At 42.8% G+C, this 19,668-nt stretch overlaps 2 protein-coding genes across 3 annotated transcripts in view; one reads left to right on the forward strand and one right to left on the reverse strand.

Annotated features, from left to right (window-relative positions):
* FAM118B (family with sequence similarity 118 member B) overlaps positions 1-13,392 on the forward strand; it is a 48,839-nt gene extending 35,447 nt beyond the window's left edge. The window contains exons 4-8 of one of the 2 annotated variants that reach the window (XM_030331662.1): positions 2,342-2,569; positions 4,687-4,815; positions 6,119-6,404; positions 12,533-12,592; positions 12,856-13,392. In XM_030331662.1, the coding sequence (XP_030187522.1) occupies positions 2,342-2,569; positions 4,687-4,815; positions 6,119-6,404; positions 12,533-12,592; positions 12,856-12,869 (717 nt within the window). In that variant the 3' untranslated portion in view covers positions 12,870-13,392. The remainder of the gene's footprint in view (positions 1-2,341; positions 2,570-4,686; positions 4,816-6,118; positions 6,405-12,532; positions 12,593-12,855) is intronic. The other variant, XM_030331663.1, reaches the window with a different exon arrangement.
* A 255-nt stretch (positions 13,393-13,647) lies between these two features.
* On the reverse strand, positions 13,648-19,617 carry SRPRA (SRP receptor subunit alpha). Its single transcript, XM_030331661.2, has 14 exons — positions 19,391-19,617; positions 18,675-18,758; positions 18,241-18,404; positions 17,897-18,060; positions 17,495-17,654; positions 17,208-17,361; positions 16,892-16,983; positions 16,668-16,786; positions 16,448-16,534; positions 15,981-16,153; positions 15,681-15,894; positions 15,101-15,264; positions 14,915-15,013; positions 13,648-14,749 (listed from the first exon to the last, which is right to left on the reverse strand). Exons 1-14 carry the CDS (start codon positions 19,505-19,507, stop codon positions 14,621-14,623), a joined length of 1,920 nt encoding a protein of 639 aa, XP_030187521.1. The 5' UTR covers positions 19,508-19,617; the 3' UTR covers positions 13,648-14,620.
* Between the last annotated feature and the right edge of the window lie 51 nt (positions 19,618-19,668).

A 19,668-nucleotide genomic window follows, 5' to 3' on the forward strand; every position in this document is an offset into this window, starting at 1 on the left:
CTAGCTTTTTGAGCATCCTTCCAGTGTTCCTCTTTGTAAAACAAGCAAATATTCTTACCTCACTACCTCCTCCATCCCCCATGTCAACAGGTACATTCTTTTTTTATTTTTTTAATAGATTTGTTTTAAGATTATTTATTTTGAGAGAGAGAGAGCACACACACAGGGGGGCCAGAGAGAGAGAAAGAGAATCCTAAGCAAGCTCTGCATTGTCAGCACAGAGCCTCATGTGGGGGCTCATACTCACGAACCATGAGATCATGACCTGAGCCGAAGTTGGGTGCTTAACCAACTAAGCCACTCAGGCACCCCAGCTACGTTCTAAAGGTACTGTTCTGCACCTTGTTTGTTTTACTTAACAGTATATCCTGGAGATCTTTCCATACCGGCTTCCTTTATATGGGTTCTTGGCCATATCCGTCTCCTACATGTGGATACTTCGCTTGTTTCCAGTTTTTTACTACTACGGATAACAGAGCAGTGATAATCTTGTATATGTCATTTCATTTGTTTGAAGTATATCTGTGGGATATATTCCCCGAGATGGAACTGCAAGACTGTAGGGTAATTGGGTTGTAATTTTGGTAGGTATTACAGGGGCATCATATTTTTGGTAAGTGTGATTATAGGTTCTTCACAGTTTCTGATCAGATCGTTCATTCTGATAAAGTGTTAGAGTCCCCAATTGGTTGTCTGTGGGTTGCTAGTATGTGATGTAATTATTAATGCCATTATGTAATGAAAATGGACAAGTTGAAAAACATGACCCACATTCTTAGCCACATAAATGTGGTCTATAGCATCTAGTTAGCCCTAGAAGAGGATCTTTGAGCACGCTGATGAATGAGAAGCCTGTCTAGTGGTAGATACAGCATGGAATAGTGATTGATAGACAAGATAAACTTCAAGGTGTCTCACCATCAAATACAGAGGTACTGTTTCACCCCTGTGCTCCAGTTTTTCTACAGTTTAAATATTTACCATTTTTTGGTAGGTATAATTTTTAAAGAATGGATAGTTTTTAAAAATACCTGGAAAAATTAGGAAAAGAATTTGGCACATGGAAGTGTATTTTATGAATCTGCTTATGTGGTTCCATGGAAACGGATTTTTCTCTGAGCATTGTGCTATTAGAAAGATACACAAAGGAAACCAGGAAGGTAGGGGGACTACTTTGAGGAAAAGCAGAAGGAGCTCATTATCTACCTGTCTAGCTGCTAATGGCAATTGCTTGGAGTTTGAATGGGAAATATTGGCGCCTGTATGAACTAATTCTTGCTCTGATATTATCTACTGAAATAGTATTGCAGGAACAAGATAGGGATCAGGCATTTGTTGTAGCACATTACATAGTTAACCTTCCCATTTGAAATTCCTGTGCCCCAGGGCCACTTTGTCTTTCAAGTTATAAAGCCACCTTCCTGGGGCGCCTAGGTGGCTCAGTCGGTTAAGCATCTGGTTAAGCATCTGACTTCGGCTCAGGTCATGATCTCACAGTTTGTGGGTTCTAGCCCAGCGTTGGGCTCTGTGCTGATAGCTCAGAGCCTGGAGCCTGCTTTGGATTCCGTCTCCCTTTTTCTCTGTCCCTCCCCCACTCGTGTTTTTTGTCTCTCTCTCTCTCTCTCTCTCTCTCTCTCTCTCTCTCTCTCTCTCTCAAAAATAATAAACATTAAAAAAAAGTTTTTTTAATGAAAAAAATAATAAAAATTACAAAAAATAAAGCCACCTTCCTACCTGAGGTTTGTATTATAGTTCCTCATTAGTTCTTGACATTTACATACATTCAGAATGAACCTGGGAAAGCACTTATTCAGATAAACCATATGTAAAGAAGTAGGATGTCTTTTTTGAATTCATTAGTGTTTGGTATTTTTAATAGTTGCAAAATGCATAATTTTGATAACCTTTGTTATACCCTAAGTATTTTTCCTAGCATACCTGTAAGTGAATTCCTAAATTATACTAGGGGAAAAAAACAGGCAGAGAGAAAAGTAAGCAGTTTTTCTTAGATCTATAAGCATCTGTAAAAAGCACCCAGGATTAGAAAAAGAGACAGTAAACCACATTTTAGAGCTGTCTTTTAATCTATGAAAATGCTTATTTAGAGAACTTTTTTTTGCATATGATGTAATAGTACCGATCACTTATTATGTGCTAGGCATTGTGCTAAGCATTTGGCATGTATCATCCTATTTTTCTTATAACTCTTTGAGGTAGACAGTATTTTATCCTTATTTTAAGTACAGAGTGTTCTCTTCAAAAATTTGCTGTATAATTGTAATTAAAACAAATTAAAACAAAACACCTAGAATTAATTTTTCTCTTTCAAATCCCTCCCCAGAGAACTAGTAATGTTCGATCCACATTTTTCAAAGACTGTTTATATGAAGTATTTGATGACTTGGAGTCAAAGATGGAAGATTCTGGAAAACAACTCCTTCAGTCAGTTCTCCACCTGATGGAAAATGGAGCCCTCGTATTAACTACAAATTTTGATAATCTCCTGGAACTGTATGCAGCTGATCAGGGAAAACAACTCGAATCCCTTGACCTTACTGATGAGAAAAAGGTAAAAAGTAAAGGATTAGTCTCTTCTTTGGGCTAATGGGTTGTGTCTTCAGAAAAACTATTTTCTAGTTGGTATATTATACATTTACTGGTATTTATGTCAAGGTAGAAAGGAAGATTCTTGTCTTTGGTTGGATTTTTATTTTTTTGGTTTTTGAGATAAAATCAACATGAAGTAAAATACACAGACCTTAAAAGTGTTCAGTTCTGTGAGTTTTGACAGTGTCACCAAATTTCAAAGCAAGGTTATAAAAAGTCATTAGAACTGTAAGATCTCTTTAATGTTTACGAACATCAGGTGAGTGTAATACTGATTTAGATATCTTAGGATATATTCTTCATGACATTATTGGAAATGTATGAAAACTACTTTATGATGTCTGGAGAGCAACTTTCAAGCAAAGTGATAGCTGGGTTAAAGTTAATGTTCAGTGGAAACCTTGAGAGCCTTTTTTTATTATTATTATTAATATAGTTCATACTGTACCCAAGCCATTTACCATGATATTATGTTGATCTAGGTCAACTAATAAGATGAGGCTTTTTTCTTAGACTGGTCACTTGAATTTGTAATTTGAACTCTAGCACCAATAGGAGATTCTGTAGATACACCAACATTTACCTAATTGATGAAATACGGTGAAGCCATGAAAGGGAAAATATTTTTATCGCCATAAAAAGATGTCAGAGACATGATCAAAGAAGAAGAAGGAAAAAAAAAGAAAAAACCAGGTTGTAAAATGCCACCAGGTTTCATGTGCCCTGCTTTGTATTTTTGTAATTTTCCTTCTACACTTTGTTTTCCAAGGAACCTGTCTTTGTGTCCAACCTAGAGCCCAATAACTAGAGTTTGGATAGAAAAGTGTTTCACCCACTGGCATTCATTGTCCCAGTACACTGTCTCTGCCAGAGAAGTAGCTACAATATCATTCTTGAGATTTCTTGTGATTTTGCTGACCTTGAAGTCAGGTTTTGAAAGGAAATCAAATGTTAAGGCTAGTATCAGACTTGCTATTTTCTTTCTCATTTAAATCTTGGAACCTCAAGATTTGCTTTGTATTTTTAGTTCACACGAGGGCCATATTGAAGTCTAGTGGTTAAAGCCATTGACTGGTAGTCAGAATGGGGCCTAGTGATATTCAGATTCAGTATCTCTCCACCTGTTTACTATTTTTCCTAACCCATACCTAATTTCTCTAGAATGTTAAGAGAATAAAATTATGCTTTCTCAGGGTCTTGAGTAAATGGAACCATGGCATCCAGGTGGCTATTGTTATCATTGTCCCTAAGTGACTGTTCTTCACTGGTAACCTTTTAGGTAACTCAGGCGAGACCGAAGTGATTCTTGTGTTGCTTATCAGCTGCACAAGAAACCACCCTAAACGCTGGAGCTTCAAACATTTTATTTTCACATGATAATGTGAATGAGTGATCTGAGCTGGGCTTAGAGGCTCAGTTTGGCAGTCCTGCTGGTTTTACCGGTTCCCCACATGGTTGCAGTCATCCGGGGGCTAGACTAAGGCTGGGTGGTGTCAGGTGGCCCTTGTTTCCATGTCTGGTGGTACAGGCAGTGGCTGGGCCACACATCTCTAGCTGGCTAGCCAAGGCTGCTTCACATGGTAGCTTGGGTTCCAAAAGCAGCAAAAGAGAAAGGAGACCCACGCCAACATTTTTCAAGTTGCTGCATGCATTGTGTTTGCTAACGCCACGTTGGCTGAAGCATGTCAGTGGCCAAGCCTGGAGTAAGTGCGAAAAGGGACTACACAGGGCCTGGATACAAGGAGACTTGATATCTTAGGGATCATTACTGAAACAGTCATCCGTAGCTGTCATGTATATCACCAGTGGTAAGGGCCCTATCATTTCTGCAACTGATGACAAGTAATACCTAATTTTTGATGGCTACTTTCAAAGAGAAATCGCCAGACGTGCTTCTATCAGTCCTAACAGCCACACCTCAAATGGAAACTGAGGCCACATTGGGTTTTGCGTTCTTGCCCTGTGATATAAAGAGTTATGTCAGCAGCCTGATCCATCAAAACAGTCTCTTACCCATGGGGACCTTTAAGCAGGTGCTCAGCCCTGCCGACCTGGTTGAGCTATATTTGTGTTATATAGGTTCTAGAGTGGGCTCAGGAGAAGCGGAAGCTGAGCGTCTTACACATCCATGGAGTCTACACCAATCCTAGTGGCATTGTCCTGCACCCAGCAGGGTATCAGAATGTGCTCAGGAACACTGAAGTTATGGTGAGTAGTGCTGATCTTGCTGGTCTCAAGAAGGCCTTCCTGGGAAACCTCTAAATATACTGTTGGTCTTCATGGGATGACATTTTCCCTATGAGTTAAAACTGGAAGTTCAGACATTCTTTCTGTGCTTCTTAGCTTGTGGTTGTGCAGGCCATCTTAGGAATTTTGGAACGTCTCTTCAGGTATCAAGCCATAGGGTTTTACTTTATTCCTGATTGACAGCCAGCAGATGGCACTCTGTCATTGGCATCATCCTTGCATACAAAGAATACATTATTACCCTTCTTCATCCTTTGGTTTGTTATAGTATTAATAACCCTCTCTCTGCCAAAAACAATTTATGTACCTTTTTGCTGACCAGTCACTCCTAGGACATACATTCTAAGAGACTGTGTGTGAACAGGGATGGGCTTATATTGAATTAACACACTTATTCACACTGCTCAGTGCAAAAATTGAAAAAAATTAGGTAGCGTGATAAAAAAGCTTTGTGGAAAAGCTTATTGCTTTTTGGGGACACAAATTTTAGACTTGTTTATATGTATGTGTGAACACCAGAAACACTCTCTGGCCAGGGATATGTGGGGAAAATTCACTGGCCCCCAACTCTCCAACTCTGAGACTGGTATATACTGGCTGTTTTCAGGGCTGGATGATAGTATCTTTGCATGATGCAGCAAAAGAAAGACCAGGAAAAGCATAAGGGACTCTTTTCCACCTGTACTTTCCCTGACGTTGGTTTTAATTGCATCCATCATTGACATTGAGTGATCCATAAACAAAATCATTTCTGATGTTTTTATATGTACGTATATATACATATATGTACATATACACACATATTGATGTTCTAAGTGTCTTAGCTTTTTTTGAGCAAATCTGGTAATGGAGTGATCTTCTCTGGTGATCCATGGTTCAGTTTGTAAAGCAAAAAAAGAAAATATGATCCAGAAAATGGAAAGAGTAAGATATATTGAAAACTTCTCATTGCTTTATGGCCTCTGGGCACATAGGTCTGACAAATAAACTATATAGCCATTTGACCAGTGCCAACCCAGTGAAAGCCTGAATAGAGAGTAGTAGAATGCTAGGTAAAGATAAAATTTTGGACTAGTCATCAACTTACAGGAATATACAGGATCAGACTCCTTTGTGGAATGAATAAACCTTCTTAAATTTTCATTGAGTGATCATCACAGGCTGCTAAATGTAGTAGTTATGAGCCTGTTGACTTCTTTGTTTTTGACATGCCTTGCGTGTGTCTTCACAGTGTCATTTAATATGTCGTTTCTTTTCCTGCAAGAGAGAGATTCAGAAACTGTATGAGAACAAGTCATTTCTCTTCCTGGGCTGTGGCTGGACTGTGGATGATACCACTTTCCAAGCCCTTTTTCTGGAGGCTGTGAAGCATAAATCTGACTTAGAACATTTCATGCTGGTTCGGAGAGGAGATGTGGATGAGTTCAAGAAGCTTCGAGAAAACATGCTGGACAAAGGAATTAAGGTCATCTCCTATGGAAATGAATATGCTGATCTCCCAGAATATTTCAGGCGACTGACATGTGAGATCTCCACGAGGGGTAGATCAGGTAAGATGTATTTTGACACTGAGAATAACAGCTCCTTTTATGTATTTGTGATGAGTAAAATCATTACCAACACAAGGACTATAATCCCAACCATATTATGAAGGGAGATCATGGTTAGTCTTTGCGTTAGACTAAGCTGCCATTTGGATATTAGGAAAGTGGACCAAGACATAGTCAAGCAGTTTAATATAGAAGTGGGAAGAATAAAAAAATCAGCCTAATTGTCAGTGAAATGCAATTAAAATTTAGATTGCAGGGCGCCTAGATGGCTCAGTCAGTTAAGTGTCCGACTCTTGGTTTTGGCTCTCAGGTCGTGACCTCATGGTCTCATGAGTTCAGGCCCCACATTCTGGCTCTGTGCTGTGCTGGCAGTGCAAAGCCTGCTTAGGATTCTTACCTTCTCTCTGTCCCTCCCCCAACTCATGCTGTCTCTGTCTCTCTCAAATAAACTTTAAAAAAAAAAATAGGGGCACCTGGGTGGCTCAGTGCATTAAGCGTCTGCTTTCCTCAGGTGACATGATCTCATGGTTTATGGGTTCGAGCCCCGCATCGTAAGCCCAGAGCCTGGAGCCTGTTTGGGATTCTGTCTGTCCTTCTCTCTCTGCCCCTCCCCCATTCGTGCTTTGCCTCTGTCTCTCTCACAAGTAAACATTAAAAAAAAGTTTTTTAATAAAAAAGTAAAATAATAAAATTTAGATTTCGAAATCAAAAAGAATGATAGATAACTCAGTTTTGGCTACAGCTATGAGGAAAGAAATGTATTCACATCATGTTGGTGGGAAGGTAAAATTAGTACAGCTTTTCTGAAGGGGAAGTTTTGGAATATTGCTCAAAATTTAAAAACTTTTGACCTAGAAATCCCACTTGATGCAATTTATCTTACATACTTCTTCTAAGGAGATAATTAGACAATTGCACAGTTATACTACATAATTGCATAGAGATAACAGGTGCGCGAATGTAATCAGTTTTGAATATAATGGCCAAAAAAAATAAAAAGAAGCAACCTAAAATATTCCAGTTAATATGGAATTTGCAAATACATCAGCATTTTTTAATTGATGAAACACAAGCCATAAGAGGGAAAATTTTGTTGCCCAAAAAGACATCAGACACCTAATACTGTGCATAAAGAACAGCAGGTTGTAGAATGCCATGGTCCGTCCTATTCATACAGAATTGTAGATGTATTTCTATTTTTGTTTGTGTCTGTATTGAGAAATATCCGGAATGATGTTTATTAAATTAACTGGTTTCTTTTTGGGGTAGGATTTAAGGTGTTTCTTTTTTAGTGTTTTTCTGTTAGCATTTCCAACAGTGATTATGTATTATCTTTACAAATAGAAAAAAACACCTAAAATATTATTTGGAAACTGTTATGGTGGTATTACATATAGAGGGTTAGTGGTACCACTCGTTATTTTACCTCCAGCTTTTTTTTTTTTTTAAGTTTATTTATTTTTAGAGGGAGAGAGAGCGAGTGAGCACGCAGGCCCATAGGTGCGGGAGCGAGGCAGAGAGAGAGGGACAGAGAATCCAGGAACCCCTGCCTCCAGGTTCTGACAAAGCTAAATGGGGATAAAAGGTTTGGTTTATTAATGGCTCCAGACAAGCTCCCAGTACCCTACAAAATGCAGAACTTTTTGGTATCAGCTAAATTGGAGAATGCTTTTTAAAACTTTGCTGTTGTGGGGCGCCTGGGTGGCTCAGTCTCAGTCAAGTGTCTGACTCTTGATTTCAGCTCAGGTCATGATCTCGGGGTTATGGGATCAAGCTCTGCTTTGGGCTCCTTGCTGAGCCTGGAGCCTGCTGAAGATTCTCTCTTTCTGCCCCTCTTCCCCACTCATGTACACTCTCTCTCTCTAAAATAAAAATCCCACAAACAACCCACTTTGCTGTTGTATGTAGTATATATTCTGAAAAGTGTATGTTAATATATATTTTCATTGTCAATCTGAATGCATCTTAGGGGACCTAAGAAAGTACAGGTAATTTAACATAGAGAGGAATTTTCCTAAATCTGATATTCCCTGATTTCTTTTCTGAATCACATTGTTGCAAGTGGAATTCTCCTATAATGAGAATTCCACAAGCTCTTAGATATCAATGGCTATGCTTTGATGGAACCAGATTTGTAAAAGGCATCACCATAACTGAACACCAAAAACAATATCAACCCTTTTTCCCAAAGACTTTAGAACTGTCCCCCCTCTTTTTTTTTTTTTTTTTTTTTTTTAAGTTTACTTATTTTGAGAGAGAGAGAGCGGGGAAAGGTCAGAGAGATGGTGGGGGGGAGAATCCCAAGCAGGCTCCACACTGTCAGCACAGAGCCCAATGTGGGGCTTGAACCCACAAACTGTGAGATCATGACCTGTGCTGAAACCAAGAGTCGGATGCTTAACAGACTGAGTCAACCAAGTGCTCCCAGAAAACCTTTTTTTTAACGTTTTTATTTTAATTCCAGTTATATTAGTTTCACATGTACAATATAGCAATTCATCACTTTCGTACATCACCTGGTGCTCACCACCACACATGCATTCCTTAATCCCCATCATCTGTTTACCCATTCCCTTACCCACCTTTCCTCTGGTAACTCTAAGTTGGCTCTCTCTAGTTAAGAATCTGTTTTGTGATTTGTCTCTCTCTTTTTTTTTTCCTCCTTTGTTCATTTTTTGTTTCTTAAGTTACACAGGTGAGATCCTATGGTATTTGTCCTTTCTCTGACTTATTTTGCTTAGCATTATACTCTCCAGCTTCATGCATGTCATTGCTAATGGCAAGATTTCATTCTTTTTTATGGCTGAGTACTATTCCAGTATACACACACACACACACACACACACACACACCCTCACATCTTTATCCATTCATCAAGTGATAGACACTTGAGCTGTTTCCATTTCCTGGCTATTGTAAATACTCCTGCTACAAACAGAGGTGCATGTATCCCTTGGAATTAGTGTTTTTATATTCTTTGGGTAAATATCCAATAGTGTGATTGCTGGGTCATAGGGTAGTTCTATTTTTAACTTTTTGAGGACCCTCTATACTGTTTTCCACAGTGTGTGTACCAGTTTGCATTCCTACCACAGTGCACAAGGGTTCTTTTTCTCTACATTCTCGCCAACACCAGTTGTTTCTTATGTTGTTGATTTTAGCCAATATTACAGGTGTGAGGTGACAGCTCATTGTAGTTTTGATTTGTTTTTCCCTGATGGTAAGTGATGGTGAACATCTTTTCATGTATCTGTTGGCCATCTATAGGTCTTCTTTGGAGAAATGTCTGTTCATGTCTTCTGCCTGTTTTTTGTTTTAATTTGTTTGTTTATTTAGTTTTTGAGAGAGAGAGAAAGCGCGCGAGTGGCGGAGGGGCAGAGAGAGAGGGAGACACAGAATTGGAAGCAAGTTCCAGGCTCTGAGCTGTCAGCACAGAGCCTGATGCGGGGCTCGAACTCGCGGACTGTGAGATCATGACCTGAGCTGAAGTCGGATGCTCACCTGACTGAGCCACCCAGGCACCCCTTCTGCTGGTTTTTTAATTGGATTATTGGCGGGGGGCGGGGGGGGTTGGGGTGTGTTGAGCTTTATAAGTTCTTTATATATTTTGGATACTAACCCTTTATCAGATAGGTTATTTGCAGATATCTTCTCCTGCATTTAGTAGGTTGCCTTTTAGTTTTGTGGATTGTTTCTTTTGCTGTGCAGAAGCTTTTTATTTTGATGTAGTCCCAATATTTTATTTTTGCTTTTGTTTCCCTTGCCTCAGGAGACATATGTAGAAGAAAATTGCTACGACCAATGTCAAAGAGGTTACTGCCTGTGTTCTTTTGTAGGATTTTTTATGGTTTTTAGAAAATCCTTTCAAAAGACAAACCTTTGGGTTTGTCTCTTGTGAAAAACAATTTGCTATTCTTTCTTTAGGGATGCATTTTCTGCTGTCCTGCCATGCTTCAGATTCTTCTGTTGTTGGCCCACACTTAGGACTTTTCAGTAGGCTTTTCCACTGAGCATATTGTATTGTCATCAAACAAGAGGTACCTACCCAAGCTCTGCATATTTCTCTTGATCTGCATTTTGAGACCTTCTACCCAGGGATGATGCTAAAATTAAAAGCAATAACAAAATCCCCCTGTTCAGCTGTTCCTGTTAAACAAAATCTTTTCTTGACAAACATCATTAGAAGTGTTGTAGAGTGGCACAAATCCTGTTGGCTACATGGGCTTCCTCCCAAAGGGGCTTTCCCCAAAGTTATCACTCAGTTGGGCATTCTGAACTTCCAAAAATGAAGGATTCTCAGTATGAGAATATTTATTCGAGTGGTCAGCTTGAGTTTGTGATTTGAAATCGAGCAGAGTAGTTTTAGGTTAAAAACATTATTTCATTTTGAGACCAGTCAAGCTTATCTTCCATGCTTGCTTATGATTTGCGTTTTTGTAGATACATCCTAATAAGAGGTCTTTTGCTGTTAACACTGAAATTTGCTATGTTCCTGGCATTGTGCTGTGTACTTGATTTTGCATAGTGAAAGTTACTTGAATTCAAATGATTCTGTAGGACCTAGTACATTTATTTCAGAAAAATCAAGTAATGGGGAAGGAAAAAATAATTCTTTTATAATTCATTATTGTAATACAAGCAGTTATTTTGGTATATTTCCAATTAACAATTTTCCCTGTGGATTTTTTCATAGCTGTAAATGAAGTATACATAGTCTTGGTACATTTTTTATTCAGTGGTACATCTCATACATTTTCCCACATGGCTAGTTTTCATAACCACTATTTTTAATGACTCTGTTATACTCCAGTGTGGATGTTAGTTTGCCTAATTTTTGCCCTGTGTTAGCCATCTTCTACTTTTTTCTAGTTTTTTTTTCTATTGTAAGTACTGTTATGGTGAATTATATGTTCATCCTTGCAAGTTTTCCTTTTGCCAGTAATTTCCTTAGGATGGGTTCTCAGTATAATTACTAGTCAAAGGGAATGAGAATTTTGGTGGTCGATAACTGTTGCTAAAGTTTTTTGTTTTTTTTTTTAACATAAGTAGGGGAGACGGGTTTTGGGGCGGGGGGAGACTCTTAAGCAGGCTCCAGCTCAGCATGGAGCCCGACATGGGGCTCGAACCCACGACCCTGGGATCATGACCTGAGCTGATATCAAGAGTTGGACGCTCAACTGAGCACCCAGGCATCCCTCTAAAGTTCTTTTTAAGATGGGGGAATATCAATACTAATTTGTATGTATGAGTGTTTTTATTTATTTATACTCTAAATGGTCATAATTCTGACTAGGGTTTTCTTCCATGTGTTCAAACTTTTTTCCTGCGCTATTATCTATCTCAGGGCTGTCCAATAGAATTTTCTGCAGTGATAGAAATATTCTGTTATCTTCCCTGTCCAGTATTGTAACCACATGCCACATGTGGCTGTTGAGCATTTGAAATGTGGTTAGTGTGACTAAGGAACAGAATTTCTAACATAAAAGCGTATAGCCACGTGTGGCCAACAGCACCTTCCTGGACAGCTCAGATTTAACTCATTTTGTGTTGTCGGAGCGTCTGCTCCTTTTCACTCTTCTACTTGGTTGAGTTTGCTCACTTGCATGCTGCTCCCCATCTCCATCCCTGGATTTTTACCTAAACTTGGCCTTTTTGAGGAGTTAGGGACAACATGCACACTTTGCCCATTTAATGTTTTCTTTACAGACAGCGTTAGTGCAGACTTACTGCTGCCCTTATTTGATGTAGTCTGAAGACTAATCCAGTTCATTCTCTCCACCTCCTTTATTTTCCTCTGTGATATGGTCATTACTAAATAATGCCATTCTTGTTAGACCATATGGTTTTATTCCCCATTAGTTGCTTGGTTTTCTTTCTACTATTAAGAGTTGGGGTTCTGGGTGGCTCAGTTGCTTGAGCATCTCTTGATTTAGGCTCAGGTCATGATCCCAGGGTCATGGAATTGAGCCCCGCATTGGGCTCCACACAGCATGGAGCCTGCTTGGGATTCTCTCCCTCCCTTTGCCCCGTCTCCCATTCACATGCTCTCTAAAATAAAAAAAAAAAATTTTTTTTTTAAAGTTTTGGCTTCCCAGTCTAATGCTGATTCTGATGTGCATTCTGTTTAGCAGGGATGGTGAGAGAAGGTCAGCTCAATGGCTCATCCACAGCACACAGTGAAATAAGAGGTATACTATTTCCTGGTCTGTTTGTCAGTTTTCTTGGCAGAAAATGTTTTCCTGGGGTTTGGTTAAGACCTTGGAGAATGACTTATCTCTCCTACCTGTTAAGGAGTCTGTATTTTCCTATCGAGTCTATCACAAGATTCCTAGTATTTGTGATGTCTTGTCTTCTGACGGGTTAAGCTGGACTTAAATATTTATCTGTATCTTTAGATGTACACATCAGTTTTGTGAGACTTCATTTTATTCTCTTTTCTTTCTTTCCACAGACTGTAGAACATGAGAGGGCTAGAGAGATCATCACCATTAGACCAAACCGTCAGGCCTGACTGTGGAGAGTATTTAACAAGTAAACTTACAAGAACCCAACACAGCTCCATGAAAGTACCAAAACCCAGCGGTTGAAGGTTGGGGGAGAGAGTTGGGGGTAGGGGGTGTTCCAGCTCAATCCTTCATGCCCACTGGTTCTTGATCTTCTGCGTCCTATTCCAGTTCAAGAATCCCCAAGTGACAGTGGGACCCAATGCAGCTCCCCCACCCCTGGGTGGACATGCCTGTGTCCACACAGCAGATCAGTGCAACACCTCCACTGACCGTGGCTACAGCCCTGCATGAAGGACTGGGGATCTGGATGCCGTGGGACCGCCATGGCCCTTGTTGCAGTTTTGTACTCTATACTTGGTTTTTCAATTAAGCTCAATGGCTTTTTTAAAACATGACTCGAAGCTCTAGTTTTCTAGACCTTTTACAGTGTACAGTATTTTACATAACTGAGCTGTATTAAAAGCTTGTTCATTTACTTCCCAGGGCCCTGGCTCTACTTTTAGAGTCCCTTTAGAAAACAAACCTGCAGAGGCATTAGAGGAGCCTAGTTTTTGTCCCTTAATTTAAAAGTGCTCTCCTTTCACATTGAGGTGGGTGATCTTGATCTCTGGACAACCATTCGTTACCAATTCTTGTTTTATTTCCCTTCGTACTACAAGGCCCAGAACCATAGTTAGCATGATGTGAGATCTTAGCTTTAAATCCTATGTAAAAGAATTCCGAGACATAAAAGGCAATTTATTTATGAAATTTATTTTCTTATATAAATTATGTATTTCTCTGGGCAGACAGCCTTCACCTTATTGCACTAATAGCACATCTGTAATACCAAGCTACAGGACAAGTCTTAACAAGAGGTTTGTATTCTTCAATGTAGCACTTGTCTACCAGGCACTGTAGAGAGAAAGAAGAGGAAAAGGCAGGATCCGCTCAAGTGGAGAGTGGGGTGGGGGAGAGGGGCAACTCGTCTACCCTTCTGACAGTTGGTTTTCTCCCAGGAAAGGGAACATGCAAAGCTTACATCTGGAGTTTGGGAGCGGGTAAGAGTTGGAAGGCTGAGAAGCCCAGTGCAGCACTACAGCTCAGCTCCCTTTAATTTTGAGAAGCAGGAACTCCTTTCGTTCATTTGTAACAACTCACTCTGGCCTCTGCTGATGCTTTGAGGAAACAATGGGGATGGGGTCATCATCAGAATTAGCAGCAATTAAGAACAGGCCATACTCTGCCACAGTGTGGTGGGTATCATCTTGGTCCCCAGGGACCTGAAAGCTATGTATCCAAGGGAGAACCCAGAGTTGGCTCTGGAAGTCTCTTAACCTATTCGAGCTGGGACTTCAGACTGCTCGTTGTGCTCAGACATCCCTGTGACCGTACGAATTAGCAAAGCTCTGATGCTGGCTCTGCCGACCACTGGCCAGAGCTATAGTGAGGCTGAGTGTGTAGGCAGAGTGAAGGGAATGCCTGGGGGTGGGGGTGGGGGGCTGTCAGGGAAGGGGGTGATGGGCAGTGACTGTAACATGATTAGGCCCTCCTTGCAGGTGGAGGCTGGGCTGCCAGGGAGTGGGGCAGGGGAGCTGCAGCCCCTGGAGCTCCCCTCACCCTGCCTCTGTACTACACTGAAGAGAAGTCGCTCACATACTCTAAAGCACATTCTTGATGCAGGGGGCGCTTTGGGGGGAAGCAGTGATTTGGTTTTAGGCAAGAGCCACATTAAGCCTTCATGAGGGCAGCCACCACAGCCTTAGCGTTGAGACTGCGTAGGTCACAGTAGGTCTGGCCAGTGCCCACAAAGACGATGGGTTTGCTTGTGATGTAGGTCATAGAAATAGCAGCTCCCACCTGAAGTGGAGAAAGGGGATACCCAATCAACTCAAGGCCGCTTCTTTTTACCCCCTCAGTAACAGGAATCTTTGGAGCCAACAACATACCCTTATAGCATCAGCTCCCTTGGAAAGGCTGCCCTTCCTCCCCCATCTCACTCTATTCTGTATCATCCGTATTTACCTTGTCATCAATGGTATCAAATTTGGTAAGGACGATGCCATCAATGAGCCGAGGTGTTTGAGCCATAGAATGGTCAGCCAAGGCTCTGTTGAATTTGACCTGTAAGGGAGAAACATGATATAACTGTAAGAAGCACCCAACTGTCCAAAGATAAGGCTGGGAAAAGAACTAGGCCCTAGCCCTCACCAGCTGGTCCACGGCCTCATTGCCTACTAAGGCCTCCCCCACAAACAGCACCAAGTCGGGTGTGTTGACAGTAATGAGCTTAGCCAGGGCAGTCATCAGAGGGGCATTGTCTTGCATGCGGCCAGCTGTGTCCACCAGCACCACATCAAAGCCTTGGTTACGTGCTAAAGAGAAAAAAGTGGTCAACTCAAAACATCTGGAATATCCTGTTCATTCTCAGCTTTCTCTCAAGAAGTCATAACCTGGCTGTATTAAAAGCCTATGTGTTTACTTTCTTGGGCTCTGGACCTGGCTGTAAGGTTATATGAGCAAAAAACTATTCTGTGCTTGGCAATCAAGAACATTCAGGAAAAGATGGCAACAGGATAGAGGAGAGCAAACAGGTTTCTTTGGTGGGAATGTATTTTGCCTGCAGCTAGTACTCCTGTTACCCAAGGCAGAGCACTGCAAGTTCCCAATCCTGACTTGTTACAGAGCAGTAAGTTGGTAGGAGGGTAACCGTGACCTTCTGCCAATCCCAAGGAAACCCAAGGAGGAACGGGGCCCACACAAGCTCCCCCACGCTTTCTCTGCGCCATACCAAAGGCAATCGCTTCCATGGCGATTCCAGCAGCGTCCTTGCCGTAGCCCTTTTCAAACAACTGCACCATAGTGCGGCCACCGTGATTCTCTGGGGGGTGTAGGGCACTCAAACGCCGGGTGTGTGTACGCAGCTGCTCCACGGCCCCGGCACGAAATGTGTCACAGGCCGCAATGAGGACACTGAAGCCATTCTCTAACAGCCAGAAAGAAATCTGTGGAAAAAAAGCAAAGAAACCAGTCATCTAGAACGAGAACTGCTAAGACACGGAGAGTGAAGAAAATGGGGAGCTCTACTGACCTTGGCAAGATTAGTAGACTTCCCCACTCCATTAACACCGCAGAAGGTGACAACATAAGGGCGCTGATGACGCTGGGCATCCATGATATCCCGCAGCATGTCAACACGACGCTGTGGCTGCAGAATCTGTACCAGGGACTCCTGTAGGGCTTGCTTTACTGTGGAAGTCACCGCTAAAAAGGGAGGTGGATCCATGAAACCCAAGGAACGTACTCGAAGAACACCCAACACCTAAGGGAGCTGGGACCTTGTCCCAGGAATCCACACCATAAGTGATCGTGTTTCATGTTCCAAGCACTTAAACTCATTTAGTTGTGATAACTCTTAAAGTCTAAGTTCTGTAATAGCCGTTTAGAGGTGAAGGAGTTTGCCAGAAGCCATACATCTAGCAAGAATGGAGAACAATGCTCTTCACCTCCTAGTAAGTGTAATCCCTTGAGCACTTTCTGGTTTAGGGAGATACTTACTGCTGAATGTCCCCATCACCTTCCCTTCCAACTTGTTGGCCACAGATTCACAGAGCTGGACTGCAATGTCTGCTGCCACATTCTTAGCTGGAGAGACAGGAACAGGTGTGAGTGCCACGTCCACAGTAAACAACCTGTGGTACAGCTGAGAGTTCTAGGTGGTTCTACTCTCCACCATCTCTGTCCCGTACACACGAGTCCACCTGTTCTCAGAACTTACCAATGAGATGATCACGCATCTTGTCCAGCACAGATTCCATGTCTGCACGACTCAAGCTCTTGGACCCCACAAGGCCCTTCAGCATCCCAAACATGCCACCCAGAGTTCCCTTGGTAGCACTGCAGGCACAGGAAGTGATGGATATGTATAAAGCCAGCGGGCAGGAATGAAGTTTCATCTCTTCTGGAGCCATACCTCCCACTCACCACCTGAAATTCCCCTACCTAGGTTTGGTGGAGTTTTGAGTGGCCCCCTCATCCTCTGAGCTGCTGCAGTCCAGATCCTGAAGCTGCCCCCCAGGCCCAGTACCTCGAATCTGGAGGGTACAGGGAAAGGAATAAGAGGGGATCAGGAACTCTCGAGAGCTGAAGGGGAAGAAGCCCAGGATTTACCCTGTCCTCATTCCATCTCTGATTTGGAAAACTCCAAATGTAACCCACCCCTTCATTCAAAGCAACCAAAGGTACTACCTTCCTAGTCTCTACCTCCTCCCCAATTGCTTACTAATGGTAACTCTCACTGGCCCCTATTGCCTCTTACCAAGTTGATATCCTCAGGTGGGGCAACCTCAGGGGCTCCGTTGGTGGTGGGGGTGCTATAATCCAAGACTTCCTTGTTTGCACAGCCACCCAGAGCCCACACCCGGGGTGCTTTTTTGCCCTTCTCCTTTGGAGCATCTGATTTCATGGACTTGCTGTAAAGGGTTACAGCACAAAGGGTTACGGTGAAGTAGGAAAGGAAACATCCACTCAAGAACCAGGGATAAGCGCTCCCTTGCCCCACTGTGGCTAGATAACGACATTTGTGGTGAAAGTTAGAATGCTCACCTGGACTTCTCCATACCTCTCCCATGCTTCTGAATGAATTCCTCTCGCTTCCTACGTATCAGCTCTTCTTTGGAAAGTTCTACCCCATTCTCAGGCCCCACCAGGAGACCTGACTTTTCAGTAGGGACAGCTTTGCTGGTAACCAAAGGGCCATCAGAACCTGTTAGGAGAAAACTCACTGGAGAAAAACAACCAAATTCCTACAATGGGAAATAAAGTCTTCCAAATCCTTAAGAGGAAACTAGGGGCAAACACCTTGGGGATCACAAGGACGGGATGATTAGGTGACGGGCATCTGAGCAAGGGAGGTAAGCAACGACCAAGGGAAAGATGAAACAATTTCAGTCCATACTATCACATTAACTTTTCATGCCCTGCTATGTCCAAGGAGCCCAAACTCACTCTCCTTCTTGGCCCCCTTGTTTTTTTTGCTGTTCTTTGCTTTTTCTTTGGGTTTTTCACCCCGTGTCTCAATCATGGACCTCACAGGTTTCTTGGCCTTTTCAGAATCTTCAAATTTCTTCATGGTTGTGGGAGCACGGATCTTACTGCTCTCCTCTGCTTCACTAGAAACAAGAGAATGATCAAAGTCCAGAGAAAGGACTCTCACACCAAGAGGCCAGTTACAACTGGACAGCAAATTCCGTGTGTTCTGATAAACAATTTACTCCCCTGGAACTGCCCTCAGGAAGGAAGGGAGATTACCAGCTCATGGAAATCAATTGTGCAGAGGGGAGGCCTCTCACCGAAGGAGCCGCAGGAAGTCATTTTGGAAATCAAAAGTGCCATTCAATAGACTTAAAGCACTTTGCTGTTGGATCTCTGTACGGTACTTGTCCCGAAACAGCCGGTGCACATCATCTATCAATTTGTCTACATACGTCAGCGTTAGGATCTTCTGAAAACCAACCTGTTCAGGGAGAGAAACAGAGCCAACAGATCTGCTTACAAGCCAACTCACTCCAGGCCTCCAGAGACTGGCTCAGCAGCCTGGCACGTTTCCCCGACCTGAGGGGCAGCCAAGGTCTCTGCCTGGGCTCAGGAGCGTCTTCCCTTTCCCCCTCCACTGTCTGTCTTCTCAGTTACTTCACCGTATACACTGGGCTCAATTAATGAGGGTTCTCTTAATCAGGATTAAAGAAAAGTGTAATCATTATCGTTCTAAAATAGCCCCACTTACCACAAACACCAGCTCAAACTGGTTGTCCAATTTGTACTTGAGTGTGAGTGCCTCATGGGTGAAGGAGTTGTTACCTCCCCTTTCCTGGAAGAAAAAAAAAAAAAAGAGTTCAGACTACCCAGAAAACCCAGACTTGAGCCCCTCAAGGATTACCTATGGGAAAGAACCAGACACTTCCCTCAAAGTCAAACCTGTCGTCCCCAGGACAAGAGGATGCTGGGGCACGGCTCTCTAGCAGCATCCCATCAGGGAGAAAAGGAGGTGCCAAGTTGGGGGGAGGGGGACGGTTAAGAGGAAAAGAGGTTAGAGGGAAAGAAAGACACGTGGGAGCCAGAAAGAGAGAATCACACAATCAGATTTACTAGCAGCTGTACGCTATTTACAGCTTTTTAAAAGCGTTTTTCCATTATCTCGCCCAGCACCCAGCCTTCGACACAACAGAAAATTAAGCTGCTAGGGGGTCAATGGAGGGAACTATGGGAAATCTCAAGAGACGCCGGGATTCGGCTAGAGTCCCAGAGACGGAGGGGGAGGGGGCGTCGCAAAGTTGCTAGAGGTCCCAGGGGAGCGGGAAAGAGAAGCGGAATACTGGCAATGAGTGAGTGGCCAGTTTGGGGTAGGCGGAGAAGGTGGGAGAGGGGCGTGGGATCAGTTGAAGGGGCTATGGACCAGTTCAGGGGGTCGAGCCCGTAGTTCTGATCCCGAGGGGGCTATACCTGCAGCAGCACAGAACGAATCAACGCATTAACGGGCCCGGTGCATGAGTCGCTCACGCCCTGGAAGCACCAGAGCACAAGCCCGCCTTTGGAGAAAATGGTGAAGAAGTCGAGCATGGCGGCAGCGGGAAAGGAGCCGGGGCCGGCGCCGGGAACTCAGGCCGCGATCGCCGCCGCTTCCTGCTGCGCCAAGCTCGGGACACGTCACACCAGCGGTCCCGGAAACCGGCTCAGCCGCACTTCCGCTCCGAGCTGCTGTGTTCTTTCTCCGCCTCCGC

The sequence above is a fragment of the Lynx canadensis genome, chromosome D1 (assembly GCF_007474595.2).
Source record: "Lynx canadensis isolate LIC74 chromosome D1, mLynCan4.pri.v2, whole genome shotgun sequence".
NCBI lineage: Eukaryota > Metazoa > Chordata > Mammalia > Carnivora > Felidae > Lynx > Lynx canadensis.

What these genes read in the sequence shown, in the direction of transcription:
- SRPRA (XM_030331661.2), bottom strand. Translation starts at nt 19,507, where the DNA reads ATGCTCGACTTCTTCACCATTTTCTCCAAAGGCGGGCTTGTGCTCTGG. An exon ending in CAAGGGGGCCAAGAAGGAGA is followed by an intron (nt 17,655 to 17,896) that starts GTGAGTTTGGGC and finishes TTCTCCTAACAG; the next exon opens with GTTCTGATGGCCCTTTGGTT. An exon ending in TTGATACCATTGATGACAAG is followed by an intron (nt 14,750 to 14,914) that starts GTAAATACGGAT and finishes TCTCCACTTCAG; the next exon opens with GTGGGAGCTGCTATTTCTAT.